This window comes from Rhinolophus ferrumequinum, chromosome 9 (assembly GCF_004115265.2).
Source record: "Rhinolophus ferrumequinum isolate MPI-CBG mRhiFer1 chromosome 9, mRhiFer1_v1.p, whole genome shotgun sequence".
NCBI lineage: Eukaryota > Metazoa > Chordata > Mammalia > Chiroptera > Rhinolophidae > Rhinolophus > Rhinolophus ferrumequinum.
In genome coordinates this window covers 24697414-24715093 of record NC_046292.1, presented here as the reverse complement: position 1 = coordinate 24715093, position 17680 = coordinate 24697414, and the positions used below count along the sequence as shown (strand labels likewise).

General features: G+C 41.0%; 1 protein-coding gene across 1 annotated transcript in view; it reads left to right on the top strand.

The window, feature by feature from the left end:
• Positions 1–15305, top strand: part of PSMB2 (proteasome 20S subunit beta 2) — a 29069-nt gene extending 13764 nt beyond the window's left edge. Inside the window, exons 4-6 of the mRNA XM_033115507.1 lie at positions 11342–11504; positions 12988–13037; positions 15071–15305. Coding sequence (XP_032971398.1) covers positions 11342–11504; positions 12988–13037; positions 15071–15178 — 321 coding nt within the window. The 3' untranslated portion in view covers positions 15179–15305. The remainder of the gene's footprint in view (positions 1–11341; positions 11505–12987; positions 13038–15070) is intronic.
• The last annotated feature ends 2375 nt before the right edge of the window (positions 15306–17680 follow it).

The window sequence follows — 17680 nt, the reverse complement described above, 5'->3', positions numbered from 1 at the left end:
GGAGGACATTGGTTGGAGAAGTGGTTGACTGTTCTGTTTCTTGACCTGGGAAGTAGTTACATGTGTCTTCACTTTATTCATTAAGCTGCATGTGTATATTTTATGCACTTTTATATGTATGTGTTAATTTCACACAAAAAATTTAGGAAACTAAAAGGGAAGGGTAAGAAGGCAGGAAAGCACAACATGTTTGTTTTGAAAAGATAAAAATGAAAAAAATAAGTTCAGATTTACTATCACTTTGAGTATAAACAGTAGACTAAGTAGGATTAACTAGATTGGAAAGAAAAAAGGAAGAGAGAGGAAATAATAATAATCTCTGAATCTTTATAAAACTGAAATAACCCACCAGAATTCTACATTTCCTTTTCTAATGTCTCCTAATGTGTGTGTTTTCCTGTAGCTAAGACGTTCCAGAGGTGCTCATATTCATTCAGGAAATCTACAGCCTGCATTGTACTTGGGGCCGAGAAAACAGGTGCAAAGCTCAGTGTGTGACTTCAGATGGACAAATGCACTGCAGAGTGGCAAGTGCTGCAGTAGTCATACAGATAGGTCGTAGGTGCTCTGGGAACAGCCTAATCTGAGCCTTGTAGGACCATTAAGGCAAAGATGAAACAAAAGGGAGAGCTGGAAGTGCAGACCAAAGAGGTGTGTGAGACTGTATGTTAGGTTAGGCACAGTGGTTTTCTAATGATGTTCGGGGCAGGGACAGATAGTTCTGTGAGCCTCCTATTCCTGATTTTTTTGTCTGTTTTAACTAGCAGGGTATTGTATACAAACTAGGGCTCTATTGTTTGAAAAACAAATATAAATATATAGTTTTTACTACATGTAAAAAACCCACAATCTAAACTAGTTTGTTAAATACAGGTGAGCTTTTTAGGGGAATAGTAAGAGATTGAAACTAGAGAGGTAGTCCACATTATGAACACTTTAATGAAAAAACTTGGTGCTAAAAGCATTGGGGCGCTCTGGCTGCCTGTTGGCTAAGAGGGGATTAAAATGATTAGATGAGATTTGGTCAGACCATTGGCTGCTCATGGATGGAGCATTTAGGCAAAGGAGCAGGGAGACCAATGAGGAGCTTCCGTGTCCATTGAAGAAGTAGGAGTAACTTGTGTTAGACCTAGGCTGCTAGTGGGGAGCCTTGTGTTCTAATAGAAGGGCTCCTAAATAGTCGTCTCCCCAGGGTTTCCTTAGTACCCTTTCTGTAGTTGCTATGGACATCTGAAAACATACACAATCATATGTGGTCCTAAATAGTCTTTTCCAGCAGCCTTCTTTATTAACTCAGGGAGATGAATCAGCTATGGTGTTCAACATTAATATACTCATGGGCAAGCTTAGGATGTACAACTTAATATGTGCCTTGTGTACAGAGCATGGCTTCTGCACTCGAGTTTTTGAAAATTGACCTAAAGGTACATGGAGTCTTAAAATTTTCCCTAGAAACTGCCAGCTAATTAAAAAAAGAATTCAAGTGGCCTTGTTGCAGACATGGTGTTGTTGGTTTTACCATTGCACAATCAGCAATTTTATTTTGATGTTATTTGAGAGAAAGCAGTATTTTTGATTAGCAAGTAAAATTAATGTAGAAAACAAATACTGTGTTAACTAGTTGGTATAATAAGGCATCTGTGCCATGTTGCATTTCAACTCATTAAATTTCTAAACTTCTAATTACGATAAGATTACAACTTTAATAGGAGAACTGTTCAAACTTGGGATTAGTGATGATTTTAGAGAAGTAAAATTTACAGAAATTTTGGGATTACTGAAGGGGAACTTTAAAATTTAGCTTTGCTAAAAATTGAAATACACACAATATTTAAATTTTTTCCTCCTAAAATTCAGATTCAGTTGACATTTATTGGGCATCTACTACTTACTAGGCCTTCTTCCAGGAACTTTAACACAGTGAGCACTTTTCATTCCTCACAGCTGTCAGGCAAGCGGCACTGTCCCTTACATTCAAATGGGGTACTTGAGGCTCCAAGACCAAGTGACTGTCTCAGGTAACAAATATAAAGTGATAAAGCCACACTTGATCACAGGTCTTTATTGCTTTTTTCCACAAAAACACGTGCCTGTCTTAAGACTTACAGCACTTAAAATCAGTTTGTTCAAATAATTTTCTTTTCAATTATAGTTGACATTCAATATTATTTTATATTAGTTTCAGGTGTACAGCATAGTGGTTACATATTTATATAATTTATGACATGATCTTCCCAATAAATCTAGTACCCACCTGGCACGATACGTGCTTATCACAATACTGTTAACTATATTCCCTATACTGTACATCCCAGTGACTATTTTGTAACTGTAACTACTAATCTGTACTTCTTAATCCCTTTATCTTTTTTACCCAAATAATTCAAAAGTGTTTTGATTTTAAAGTTTAAAATGTTGGTTGTAAATTTAGCAGTAACATTCCTGAGCTTAAGTTCAAGAACTCAGCCATTATAAGACTTTTTACCCGTGTGTTAAGCAAAAACATTTGGACATGAGCTGATCATTATTAAAGAAAAATGAAGACAATTTTTATATTACGATTTTGTGTCTGCCAACATCAAACACGTACACCACACACACTTTCAGAGAATGACCTAAGACAGAGAAAAGAAAAGGGAAGTCTTGTTTAGACAGTCTCATTTTCAGAGTAATGTTTCTTTTATTTTGTCGTGGGCATCTGAAAATCAGAGGTTTGCTTCATTTGAGCCACACTTGCTTCCTTATTTCTTAGTTTAGTGCGAGAATTTATAAATACGGGTCAGTTTGGTTTTTATTACCACAAAAGATAAATGCATCTGAAACAGGAGAGACCAAGAAAAGTCAGGCAGTCAGTTTTGCCTCCTTGTTGGTGAAGCTCAGTATAGTATTCTGATTCTGATTAGTGTAAACTCAGACTTTTTTTAGTCACAGGATTAAGAGGAAACTTTACCTTTCAACTTCACAACTCCTTTTCCCCTCTGTATGGCAACAGTAGGTAACAGGACTGGTCCCTGCTTGTGATCACAAAAGAGAAAAATGTCCAGTTTTTTCTTAGCTCTCCAGAACTGCTCTCTTAAACTTCTAAGTTCACAGCCGTAGAGATTAGACTCTCTGCTTCATCTCTCTTCTTTCACTTCTTTCTCTGCTCTGTCTCTTACCCTTTTCTCACTCACATTCTCCTCTTTATACCGAATCACCTGCACTTTCCCTAACTTGCTGTGGTTCTCTCTTGTATCTCTGCCTGTACACACTCCACCACTTTGCTGTTTATTCTCCCCTGATGTACTTCCACGTCTCCAATTGGCTAACTCTTTTTAATTGCCGGTTAAGACTCAGTTCAGCATTCTCTGGGAAACTCTCTACTTCCCCATGCACATATGTCAGCCTCAACTTTTTTTTTCTATAAATTTTATTGGGGAATATTGGGGAACAGTGTGCTTCTCCAGGGCCCATGAGCTCCAAGTCGTCCTTCAATCTAGTAGTGCTTTCAATCTAATTAAGCCTCCACCATTTATTAGCTCTGTGCCTTAGAGTAGGTTACTTTTCCTCTTTTTTTTATTAGGGAATGTGGGGGAACAGTGTATTCTTCCAGGGCCCATCAGCTCCAAGTCAAGTCGTTGTCCTTCAATCTAGTTGTGGAAGGTGCAGCTCAGCTCCAAGTCCAGTCGCTGTTTTCAATCTTTAGTTGCAGGGGGGTGCAGCCCACCATCCCCTGTGGGAATAGAACCAGCAACCTTGTTGAGAGCTAGCGCTCTAACCAACTGAGCCATCCAGCCACCCCTCTGGAGGCTCAGTGGCAGCTTGTTGTCTTCAATCTAGTCGTGGAGGGCACAGCTCACTGACCCATGTGGGAATTGAACCTGCAACCCTATTGTTCAGAACTCATGCTCTAACCAACTGAGCCATCCGGCTGCCCGTCACCCTGAACTTCTTTGTGCTCTTATGGCAACCCAGTTATATCTCTGCCATAGTGTCCCGTTGGAATTGTTTTCTTCACTGTCTTCCACATGTAAGCATAGGAATGTGTGTTTGTGTAAATAAAGCCTCCTAACTGGCTGGCTCTTCATTCATGATCTCAGTTGTGTACCATTTTTTCTTTCCAGTTGCCTCTGGACAGCTTAACTTAAGCTCATGGAGTCCCCATTGAGTCTTTTACATTTGCTCTACCACCTTTCCCCTCATTGAGATTCCTCTTAACAACTCTTTCTCCATCATCTTCTAGTCTGCTAGTTACTAATTCCTGTCAGTTCTACCTTCAAAATACATCTCTTGTTCCATATCTTCCCTTCTATTCCTACTGCTTCTGCAATGTTCTGAGACATGAAAACGGCTTGGATTGGCAGGAGAGTGGGGTGGTTTTCACTGGCTCCTCCATGATTTATATACTAAAGTTCATATTCTTGAGGAAGCCGATGACAGTATTGTCCTGGTTTCGATCACCCCACTTCCTCCTTTCTCCTTCCTGCTTAAATCACCTTATTCATGAGGTGTACATATCCTGTTATCACCAGTACCCAGACATTCTATGTTCCTCTGTGTTTATTTGCCTTCACATATGCTGTTTCTTTTATCCGGAATCCTTCCTACCCATCAACCTTGTGAGCGCCTTCCAAATTCAGGCTTCCATCTTCGTCACCTGACATAATACTTCTCATAGAGTAAAGCTTAAGTAACAATTATTGAGTTTATAATATATTCACATTCTACATGCAAAAGTGAAATTGATTGGGGCATCTGCCCGTGTCATAATTATCCGTGTTGTAGTCTCAGAGAACTCTCGCAGGACTTAGTTGAAACCTTTTATAAACTGTACATTTATACTTAAGGCATAGTCACCATTGTTAATAAAAAAGCGATTGATGGATTTCCTTAAAAAGGACTGTGTCAAAGAGAATTAAAATCAGGATACAAATTATTTTATACTGCTTATACATTAGGCATAGGTTCTTTCCCCGCCCCATCCATAGAACCATAATCTTTTAGAGCAGGGAAACGTACTCAGATCATGAGTTGCTGAAATCTTTGATATATTTTTTGTTTGAAATAGTGAGCATTGCAAGTTATAAAACCAAACCCACCCAAAGCAGATAGCTAGTAAAGTCTGTTGGTTATTGGAAACAAGCTCTTTTTTTTTTCTTTTTAGTGAATGTTTTCCACTTGGTTTCTGAATTTCATTTTCTGTGAACAAGCTCTTGATTCAAAGTTCAGAGCACCAGTTTAAGAAAGTAATATTTGACCCATTTTATTTGTTAATAAATTTGAAAAGTTGGGCATTAGCAAAGTAATTAAGGTATTGGTATCAATTTATCATTATGTATTTATTGAGCACCTACTACACATCTTACATAGTTTTAGACCCTTTAGAGGAGTCATGATGGTCTGATGTTAAACCTGCCCTTTTAAAACTTAAAATATTATTGGTCATATAAGATGTGATACATGAAATAGAGAACAATAGATGCTGGTATGCAAAATAGTACTTTCTGAAATATTTGAGTGTGAAACTGACATTTACATATTGAATCATATTTTCACACTAATTTCCATTTTGTGGAGGCAGCATGGTTTCTTAGAAAAGCACACAAGACTTGGAATCAGGAAGCCTGGATTCTGGTCCTGACTCTAAATGCTAATTAGCTATGTGGTTTAGGGCAAATCACTTACTGTCTCCTCTTTGAACTTGAGTCCCCACGTTTGGAAAAGGGATGTTGGATAAACTAATTGAGCTTTTAGATCCCTCCTTACTCTATAAATTGCATTTTTCTGAAATACTCAATGCTAAAAATGGAATTTTAGGCAACTTTTACAATTGGCTGGACTAAAAGAAAGAGCAAGCACTGTTCCCTTCAAAGCCCAGGCTCTGTTTAGTGTATTAGAAGTTTATTAAAACGCTGTCATCACTAGACAAACTCCTTTGTCCCACTGGTGGTTCTGCATCTCCTTCCAAATTACTGCCCCTCCAGGAACAGAAGTATGCTTCACACACTGCCTATGTTCCGTGGTGCAGCACCTCGCGACAGAAACTGCACCATTTTCCAAGGTATCTCCCTCATAGCGACGTCGTCCTATTCAATTAGAGGTGGCAAAGGCTGGCCTGGCTCCAAAGGAAGACTGTCAGTTCCTCTTTTTCTGTGTCCATGCTCTGCAGGATGCTTCCTCACGCTCACCTCTCTCCCCCTTGCTGTGACTTTGGCTTCCGCCAGATGTCACACCGCTGCTTGTCACCGCCCAGACACTTGGCACTGATTTTGTTGTTTCATGTATTTATCACAACTGTTCTCTTTAGCTGTAAAATTTATGGAATTTCGCACTCTTCTTAATCACTACAGTGTTTCGTTTTCATGAGAGGAAATATACAAAGAGTTGTAAGCGAAAGAGTTGGAGGGGAGGGAACCATTCCATCTGACTCAAGGGAAGTTTGCATCTGTGTGCCATGCACACCTCCCACCCCCGAACATATACGGGAACTGAGCTCGAATGCACAAAGTAGAACTGAGTTCAGTTCTGCAGGGCTCAGAGGTCCTTAGGAAATCCATTTCAATCCCAGGGAGAAGTACGTAAAAGGTGTGCTTATTGGCTAATTCCCCTTGCTTAACTTTTGTCCCTTTTAGCAATCAAAAAGGTGGATCATTTTATCGGCTGTCTGTGGTTCATCTTCTGGATCATCTTATTATCTAGTCAGATCTGTTAAATAATGTAAGATCCTAAAAATGATGGTGGTGGTAGTGATGATGGTGGTAATAAGTAATCTATTATTACTGTGTAACAGGAATTACATCGAGGACTTCACATTTGTTTATTTAAACCTCGCCACAACCCTATAACGATGTGCACTGTTATTATCTCTGTTGTATAGATAAGGAAATGTCAAAATGACTTAAAGCTCTCCACTTTAAAAAGAATCCTATATCATGCATTTTTTAAGGAAGGAAAAGATAATACATTTGTCTAAGGTTCCCCCCCACCCGCCTTGTAAAGAGGCAAAATTTTGATGGTATCTTATTTTAGAAGCTAAAATTCTTTTTGAGTTTCCAGGATGGGTCCTTCAAATTTTTTTCTTTGTATATCAATTAGCTACAACTTTAAAACTAAGCACTTTGGTATTTGCAGTGCAAAGCACTGATGGCCATCCTCAAGGCCATTTTGGCCGAGTGTCTCAACTAAATGTTTGCATTCATTTACTGGTTATTTGGATGTTTAGGTTCGTTCAAAATGATAAATAATATTCAGTCCTGGCCTCTGCTGTAGAAGATACCGAGGCATATAAGATACAATTCCTCCCCATGGGGACCTCATGACTTTGTTTTATTATCTAGATTTGCTACCTAAACAATTAGAATAGTGGACACCGGCAAAGAATCAATTATATCATGCACAGAATAAGGATGACTTTGTAAAAGATAAAGGATTCCTGGAAATTCAGTCACGATTGATTAGTGTTCCTATTAGAATAATTGGAAAATGCTCACATGTGATACTGATCATGGGGAAGAAGGGAACCGATGAAAAAGTAGCTAGAAAGTGAGGCTTAGCACTCAGAATGGACATACCTGTCAGGGCGGAAACAGCATGAAAGCACTTAGTAAATGGTAATTTGCTCTCAAATCAGGATGTAGGATTTGTTTTTCATTTTGTTTTTTTCAAGCTGCTGGAAATCTCTGACTCTATGCCTATGTCAATCGCAAGATAGGTTAAAGTAGGTTGACTATAAACCAGATATGCTCTAAGTATTAATGTTTGTGAATGTTTTTGACAATAAACACGGTCACCTTAGGGCCCCTGAAAAGAGTCTGGGAAGAACAGAGGAGGAAACTTGTTTACTGCATTTTATCATATGTCAGGCAGCATGGTGGGCACTTTTTATAAACATCTCTCCATGTCCCTTTATGAAGACATATGAGAAATTTCACTTGTATTTCAGTGCCAGGAGTAATGGACTTCTTTTGAGTACTTGCCCTGTTTATTTCATAGACACTGACTTTCAAAGATGATTGTGTTTTCCTAGTAATAATTTTAGTATTTTTTGAGACTTTACTATGTCTTAGGCACCCTGCTTATCATTTATATGCATTATCTCTGTGGATCTTCACTGAAGCCCTTTTGTAGTAGGTATCATTCCATGTTTTCAATGAGAACACTGAAATTGAGAGCGGTTAGGTGACTAACTTTTCTAAAGCCACACATCTGGTAATAGAGCCAAATTTCAAACTCGGGTCTAACTCTGCAGTGTAGCCCAGCTGTTTCTTCCTGAGATGTTTGTTTATTTATGCTCTTGTTCTCCCCTTTATTTAATTCTAAACGCCTGACCTGTATCCTAACTTTTTCCTTACTTAGCAACCAGTGTCTTAAGGAAGGTAGAAAGAGAAGAACCCAGGAGTCTAGCAAAAAACAACATGTGTACATTCAGACAGAGGCTTGCAGTGGATTTGAACTTGAGCCAGTTCTCAAAAGTAGGACATTTGTTTAGTGATTTTCTGAATCTTTCTTCTTGTGATACTAGGCATTAGCCACATATATTAAAACATATGTAATGCATTCTAGTATGATTATTATTCAACAGATTTTTATTGAGCACATACTATATGCTTGTATATCATTAAACAACCCAGACATAGTCCTGCCTTCATGGAACTTATAATTGGTATAAATATTTGAATAGGTGGGTTGTGTCTTACACATTCCAAGTATTTCCCTAACTACACCACAAGCAGTCACACATGTATATGCTGTAAGACTAGCACAGAATTGAATGGCTTGGGATTTGTCTCATTCCAAGAAAACACTAATGAATCAAGAATACGTAGAATGAAGAAATGTAACAGTTAAGAAACCCATAACTATGGTTTTGTCATTTTGAATGCCATGACTTGTAGAAGAGCACGAGAGTGACAGTACAGAAGACTATTTAAAATTATAAAGAACTAGTGTGAGCCAGAGATCTTTGATGGAGCATTGTCAGAAGAATTTCAGAAACTACAAGTTGTTACACAGATGTATTGATTTAATTAGTCTAGATAACACCATTTATTTATGCTTAAGCATCTCGCACATGCAAAAGTTGGTAATTTGAAGTCACACAATAATTTGTGAGTTATCTTCTGTACCACGTGTTGTAGCTTCTGAATACCAACTTTGACAAGTGTGTGTGTCAGATGCCTAAGCATAAATAAATGATATTATATAGACCAATTAAGCAATACACTTTGCTTTTGGAATTCTGTTGACATAGTTGCATGTAAAATCTTTTGGTGGTGGCTTTTAAGATCACATTAATTGTTTTAAGTACAGTTTAATCTTATATTATGGGCAAGATCTTCATTGGAGCAGAACATATCTGGGTTCTGCTGGTTAGATCTCTTTGGATATCTGGGTGGATTCTTAATATACCATTGCAACTTGATAAAATTGTTTTGGTTAACTATACAGTGGGTGTTTTGGCTCGTGAATGTGAAGACAAGTACACATATCTTCTTAGCAAAAAGATGAACTTATTTTTGTGATAGGTAAGAGACTGTATGATTAAATCTCTTGGGGAGGGAAACCAATTAGAATCCTCACTCTCTCACACACCCACCCCCACTTTCACCCCTTTTGCTCTTCTGATTTTAGCTGTAAGAACACAAGGTATTTTATGTTTGCCTGATTTTACAGTACTGTTTTCACACTTCAAAAAATGTTATTAGTTATACTATATATTTTTTTTATCTTTAGCTAATTTAAACAGTTTCATTGTTGTTTAAAGTGGAAGCTGTCAAAAGGAGACTGGAGTGTAGCTAATATTCTAGGAATTTAGGGAGCATCTTTTCTTCCAGAGTTTGAGATGCCTCACCTCTATTGTTTTTTCTCACTATACTCCCTAGAAGATAGAAAGGGGAAGGATTAATTAACCCAGTTTTACACATAAGGAAACAGAAGCTCACAGGGGTTAAGTGTCTTGCCTGAGGTCACAGGATGCAGCAGTGAATTCCAGAGCCTGGCAGAGTGTAGCACACTACCCACTGGGAAATGTGATAGGCAGGTAATTATTTTCTCAGAAGACTGGACTACTGCTGGTCAGTTCTTACTCCTCTGAGACCATCCGCCTTCTTATCCCTAAGGCAGAAATTTGTTTGCAGGTTAGAGCTACTCTGTAATCTTTAGCACAGCTGGCTTAGAATTCCAAGTAAGTATATAATATTTTCATGTATTCTTCTAACATGAGTTTCTTCAGGCTGCCAAGTGCCCATGTTAATCAATGTTCCAAGAATGTAAGATGTCACTTTTAGGCCACTAGCTATTATTAGTCTATGCTTTATAATAGGGGGCATAAAGGTACTCAGTTTCATTTAATGTGCACTCAATTGAATACATAAGTTTAGGGATGGACACATAACCTTGGGCAAGGCCTGCTCACTACCTGCTCACTGAGGCAAATGGAAGAGGAAAACCACGTTTTGCAGAGAAAAAGGAAGCCATGCAAAATGGGAGTCTCACTGCTGATGCCTGGGGGCATAGACAGACTGAATTTAACATGGAAAATGGCCCAGCTGGTGTAAAAAAAAAAAAATCATCCATTTGGAGATGAAGAACAAGGCAGGCTTAGTCAGGGTTCTCTGTAGGAGCTCGTGTTTTCAGACTTACAGGTAAAACAAAGAAAAGACACCTATAAATCCACGTTACAGTTACTTTTTATTTGTTTCATTGATAAAAATTACTTCTTAGTTATCTTAGGGGAATCTTGTCATGTTAGGAAAATGCTAGCATTTCACCTAAATCTATAGTTCTTCTGGGTTTTTTTATATTCATGAACTTCCAGTATTATTGTCTGCATTAAAAGTTCAGTGATTTGACTTAAATGTTTGAGACCTACTATCCTTCACCTCCCTAAGAGTTACTTCTTTAATAGTGGGACATACAGCTAACCACGTAAGATTTTGCTGGAGGTGCTCAGACAGCCTGTTTATTTTGGAGGATGCGGTGGGAGCTGCTGCTTTCTTTAAGTCTGTGGCTTGACACTATCAGAATTGTGTTTGTTGGTTTCAGCAATTAGGAGAGACACAAGAGCGCCCATGCTTTGCCTTTGAAATGCTTTTGTAACAGGTTCTGCTCCATAGGCTTTAAGAAGAAAGCTTTTTCATGTACCTTAAAGTGCTCCAAGTGCTCTTCTGTTCAAAGAGAACAAGCTGACCACCCTTTACTTCTTACCACACTCTCGGTCCTTTAGGTTTCTCTAAATTTTTACTTTCATCATGATTTACTTAGCGCTGCTATGTTCTTATTCATTAAGAGTTGGAATTTGCCATGGGAAGAGATGCTGGTGATACTGCTTTGACGATCGCTCCGCCATGTCTTTCTTTGGCAGACCCCGTATCATGTCAACCTGCTTCTGGCTGGCTACGACGAGCATGAGGGTCCAGCGCTTTACTACATGGACTACCTGGCAGCCTTGGCCAAGGCCCCTTTTGCAGCCCACGGCTATGGTGCCTTCCTGACTCTCAGTATCCTGGACCGATACTACACACCAAGTAAGTTCCAGCAGTCTGAGTGGGGAGTGGTAGGAGAGCCCCGCCTCTGCTGCTTCCGTTTGTGCACCACCCCTTGGAGTTGGGTGGCCAGGGCTTAAATAAAGGATGGATCCTAAGAAGCACATGCCGGTGTCCTCTCCTGTCGGTAGGGTTATTGAAAAGCTAGTAAAAATCCCTTTTTTGCCAAACAAAATGAGATACTGCATGGGTCCAGAGCTGGGTTTTGTTTTGTTTTAAAAGGGGTTGGAGTAGTGAGTAAAAGTAATTCTTCAGTTCAGTTTTTTGTTTGTTTTTGTTTTTCATTCGTTTTGCCCTGCCTGGATGCTTATTAGTATCTCAACTGTTGAAAATGAAGAAGTAAACCAAGTGGTTGGTGTTTTGAGCTTGTGAAGATGAACAGGTCCCCAGTGTGACAACTGAGGATTTCTTTGCTTAAATGTCAGAGCTTTTGAAGGCCACAAGTTGGGGCCCTTGGTTCTTACACTAATGGCTCCCTGCTCCTGCAAGATAAAGGTGGCTCTCTACTTGTCAGTAAACTGTCAGCTTGGCAAAGCTTCCGACACAGGGATGTTTTTGTGCTAAGTTCTATCTTCTGATCCCAATCCCACCCTCGACTTTAGCCACTGTGAGCAATAGGGGTTTGGGAGTCAGCTTTTTCAGGATATCAATGCAGCACAGATAACCACTTCTCTCCTTACATTCCATTCTTCCCTGTCAGTATAGTAAAAATCTGGCTTGTTTATTCCTTTTTTTTTGGTGCTGCCCTCTCTCTCAACCTCAGCCTTGCCAGAGCCCCAAGCCACATCCTGAAAAGAATTAGCATGGCCTCCCAGTGACTGTTTCTTGATTTGGCATCTGTCAGTAATACAGCTGATTTGCCCACCAAAATAACCACCAACCACTCCTGAAGCCTAACTGCATAATATGTCATCCCAGTTTGCCATGCCTATGGACAGTTCCTTTGGCTCCTCTTTTATAAGTCTTGGCCCCATCCTATGAATTCTCTTTCCATTGTTAAACTGAGACCCAGCTGGGAAAGTGAGGCTAAAACTCTGGCCCTGTCCTCCCTTTCCCTGATTTGCAGCTGGCTAGGGCAGATGGAACTGGTTTAAGCCCTGGTCTAAAGTGGGGGTAGGGGAGGTGAGGTGGGGGGTTGGGCTATAAAAAAGGCAGGCCTCTGGACTTCTCTAGAGGCAGGCCCTGGCCATGGGAGGCAGAATTCCGTCATGCTTACCCTTCTCTGTAGCAAATCAATTTGCAATGGCTGTGGCTGCCAGAGCATTGGGGGGAGCACCCTCAACTGCATGTGGAATAAGTTTGTTGTAAGCTAGAAGCCTAGGCATTTTTATTTTATTTTTCAAATTTTTTTTTGCCTTTGCCGTTTGTGTGACACGCAAGAAGTTTGAAACTAATCACAAGTTGCGGTGGAGAGTTGGATTTAACGGCTGCACCTTGAATGCTTGGCCTCTGTGTTCTCTTTCAGCCATCTCACGTGAGAAGGCAGTGGAGCTTCTTAGGAAATGTCTAGAGGAGGTGAGTAGCTCCCATGAGATCCTGAAAGGACTGAAAAAGTTTTGTCTCCTCTGTTTGCCAATATTGTTCTAGTTCCTCGGTTGCATTTTTTTCTGATCCTTGCCAGAGATGTAATAAATACCCACTAACCAGATGTGAAGGTGCTACCAGTGATAGAGTTTGGTGGATAACAAGCTTATTTTTTTCCTCTCACGAGTTACCTCCTCATCAATGTCAGTTTTACAGCTTAATTACTTTTCTTTTTGGTTCATCCAGACTAGTGGTTCTCAAATTTTAGCATGTATAAGAATCATCTGAGGAACTTGTTTTAAAAAAACAGATTCAACACCCCACCCCACCCCCAACCTCTTCCTGATTCAGTTGCCCTGGTGTAGAGCCTGAGAATATTTTAACGAGCAGTCCCAGGTGATTTTGCTGCAGGAGGTAACTGGGCCATATTTTAAGAACAGCTGCCCTAGACTTTATACCTGCTCAATTCTTGTGCCACCTGGAATTGCCATACTACCTGCTCCCTTAACAGTGCGTGAGTCCTGGAGAGAAAGCTTTCCCTGAGAATTCAGAACCCCATAGAAAGCAACTAGGAAGCTGCGGGCAGAAGAGGAGAGAAGCCTTTAGTTTATGAGGCCAGGAACATGGATCCCACTCATTCTAGTACTATTCCTAAGAGTCAGAGGCTTTTGGGTATGAATGGAGGGTGAGGAGGAAAAGAAAGCAGCTCCCTTAGGCTTTTCCATTCTTCTGCTGTTCTTGTGGCCTAAGGATTAACTTGAATTCATGGTGAGAGAGTAAGAGGATGAGAGCAGGAGGAGCCTTGGACGTAATGTCAGTTTGCCTCTTACACGTGTCCGTCATTTCCTGTCCACAGTACTTCTTCCTCTTGTTTGTGAATCCCCTTTCCAAAGCAGAAGCTGAGAATAAACTCATGTGCTTTTCTTAACCGTTCAGCTGAAAGGCCCTGTTAGTCTGGCAGTCCCAAGTGTTGCAAGGGGCTGCCAGGAAGAAGCCAGGAATATCAAATGCTTTGAGACTTTATTCCTCATAGAGCCTAAAGATGATCATTTTAGAAACCCATATTGCCTTATTGTCACCTTTTCTTGATCTTGGAGCTTGTTTCTGGACCTACGCGTCATCAGCCAGAGAGGACTCTGGACGTGAGTGGGTTGTTGCTGCCCAGTCCTTAGCAGTAAAGGAGTTAGGAAACATCAAGGAAGGGAGGGCTTAGGCCTGGGGAGGTGGACGTTTCTGGAATATTCTCCTAAGGGAACAGGTAGAGATCTTTGTGCCTTCTCTCTGGAGACTAAGTGAGGCATCCAGGAAGGGTAGCCACAGAAGCAGAGATTTCCTCCAGTTGTGTTCCTGGTAATCTCCAGCCAGGTCAGTGGGGCTGCCTGCTTCCAGGCATGTAGACCAGAGTTCTTTGGATCAGCCTCAAGCTGAAGCTGAGTCTTACGAGAATGCAGAGATGTTACTTTAATGACAGGTCAGCTTGTACTGGAGGAGATGGAAGCAGGGGTTGTTCCAAGAGCAGTTCTGCTGACATCCTTCCCAAGACCCCTCCACATGCAAACATACACACACCCAGACCTCACAGTGTGGGAGGGTGACTGGAACAAACTAAACTGTTGGTACCTAGGAATACCTTGCTTTGGTCCAAAGCTTGTTCCTAGGGCAGTCATCCTTAGTTGGCTTGCTACCTTGAGACATTTTAAAAGTGAAGTCTGTGCTTACCAGGCTGATTGGCAGCCGAGTGTGGGGATAGAGCATTGGATTGTCTCATTCTTTCATCAGCTGACTGACCAGAGATGAGCTCCCAGCTCCATCTCCCAGTTCTTGCTTTCTACCATCCTGTCAGCCTCCCGCTGCAGGTGGGGCTTTCCTCAGTGTCCTGGTACCGATGGCCCCCAATAGAATGTAAGCTCCACAAAAGCAGGGATTCTTATCTGCCTGTATGCCCAGTGCCTCGAACAGAGCCTGGCCCATAGTTAGTGCTCAATAAATATTTATTGACTAATTTCCTTCATGTCTCTCTGCAGCTCCAGAAACGCTTCATCCTGAATCTGCCAGCCTTCAGTGTTCGAATCATTGACAAAAATGGCATCCATGACCTGGCCAACATTTCCTTCCCTAAACAGGGCTCCTAACGTCATGCCCTATGTCCCATGTGCCAGGGAACTTTTTTTGATGGGCTCCTTTATTTTTTTCTACTCTTTGGATGTGCACTCTTGACATATGGCTAATTCAGAATAAAGCTAAGTATGGATAAATCGAGTTCTCTGGTTTGAGTCTCAATTCACCTGACATCACCCCAGGAAGGAAATGGACAGAGGATTATTTGCATTGGACTTATTGCCAGGACTTTCTTCCTTCCTGTCCCTTTCCCTTCATACTCTCACTGCCCTTGGGCAGCTGACAACCGCACATTCTATTCACTGCCCAGCTTGCTAGCTAATGTCTCGTTCCCTCTGAAGCACTGTTCTTTTTGCCCCTAAGCTTGAAAATTTTTAATTAATTAACACGAATAGGTCATACATGCACTTTTAAAAAATGCAAACAGTACAAAGATATAATAAGAAATGTTTCTCTTGCCCCTATAATTTGATCACCTGCTTTTCTTTCCAGAGGAAACTTCAGCTACTGATTTCTCATCTGTCCTTTAGGAGGTATGCTGTTCCTGTATAAAACGTGCAGCGTGTGTGTGTGTGTACACACACACACACACACACACACACACCCCTTTTAAAAATAAGGCTGCACTCACCCCCAGATTCCAACTAAGTAGGTTTGGAACATAGGAATATTTTTTAAAGCTTCCCCAGTAATTCTTCAGTAATGATAGAGCCACCGTACTGAAGCTCCTTGGCAGCACTGGTCCTCAAACTTGAGCTTGCATCCAGTCCCCTGCAGGGCTTATTGAAAGTGTGCCAGCTCCTACCCCTGTAGTTTCTGCATGTTTGGGGTGTGGCCTGAGATTTTGCATTTCTAACATTTCCAGTCGTACAAGTAAGATTAGCCCTACTTTATCCAAGTTCGTGCTACTCTTACCACCACATAAAGATAGGTTTTTGGTTTATATGAAGTGAAATATCTTAAGACACTACCTACAGATCACAACATTAATGTTAACAGTATTGAGTTAACATCAGATTTTAATGTGATACACTTTTTAACACACCAATGGTAAAAGCTTTATACCATAAGAACCTTGCTCATTGGATAAATGGGGAAAAGATGATGATATGGCTGCTCAACCTCCAGTGCCACTGCCAGTCTGCGTAGGTTTGGGCTTTTGGCTAGTTTCCCGAGTCTCTTTCTAAGACACCTGTTTTTTAAAGCCCCAAAGGTGCCTGTGATACCTGCCCCAGCTGAGTGCCACTAGTAAAGCACAGACAGTCCTGCTTCGTGATTTTCCCATCTGTAAAATGGTCCAAATCGTACGTTTCCCAGGGGGATGTTGATGAGGTTTGAGGGAAGGAAGATTTTCAAAGGCTGCCCTCATTCCTCCTGGAGCACTGTGGTCATTTAGAAGAAAACAGGAAAGTCTTTTCCATAAATGAATATAAACACCCGAAATTGTGATGCTTACCTAGTCAACACTCTCCATTTAACTTGCAGCTACTTGCTTTGCAAGAAGGAAGCCATGTAAACCATCCTTGTGTACTTTTTCTTTAATCGTCATTGACTTTTTGTTAGGACTAAACCCAGATAGAGGCTAAAACCCTATTTTGCTGTGGGGGGAGGAAATCTTACTGGGAAGAATCACACAGTGAGACCTTAGAAGCTTCATATGCCCCTTACAGTCTCCACGCTGTGCTGTTGCCTCTGCACTGTTACGATCTTGACCTGCTAGAGGAGCAGAGCCTTGGGGCCTGAAGGGATGGGAGGACCTGCTTCCCCTCGCTCAGCTCATGCCTGCAAGCCTCTCCGGGGGGCCATGGGGTGCAGTGGAAATGAAGGGATGGGCGGATCAGACAGATCTGTGAGTCCCACTCACTCTGACCTGGGCAAGTTGCTCTGAGCTGTAATTTTCTTATCTCTAAGCTAGGACTTGCTGAGGACTACCTGGTTAACTTAGGGAACGTTGTCAAGCACTGAAAAAGTTTGTGATAAACTAGTTTCTTCCTTGTTCACTGTAGAGGTACTTACAACCTTTCGCTGATGTGTTACCATGTGCTGGGCATTGTTTAAGGGTTATTTAATCCCCCTCAACTTCCCATAGTCTTAAGATAGTTTTAGTAGTTAAATGTCTCTTGCCAGGCCCAGGGCTTTGGTTAAAGCACAGCATACTTCCAGCCTTTCCTCCATTCTTCCTTTCGTATGGGTGGGTTGAGGTAATGAAACTTCTTGAGAAAAGAAATCACATCTTCAGACCTTTACCCGGGAGATGATGCCTGGACCCCATGTTCCTTTCAATTCTTTAGAACATTCAACATCTGTCTCTGACAGCACACCTGCAAAGAACTAGGGGAAGAGCCTTCCAGGCAGACAGAACAGTGAGTGCAATGGCCCTGAGGCATAAAAAAAATGGTAATTTGAGGAAGAGAAAGGAAACCAGTATGACTTGGAGCAAAGGAAGAGAGATAAGTTTGAGATAAGGTTGAAGAAGTAGGCCAAGTCCAGATATCTCCCTGCAGGGCCTTGCAGTG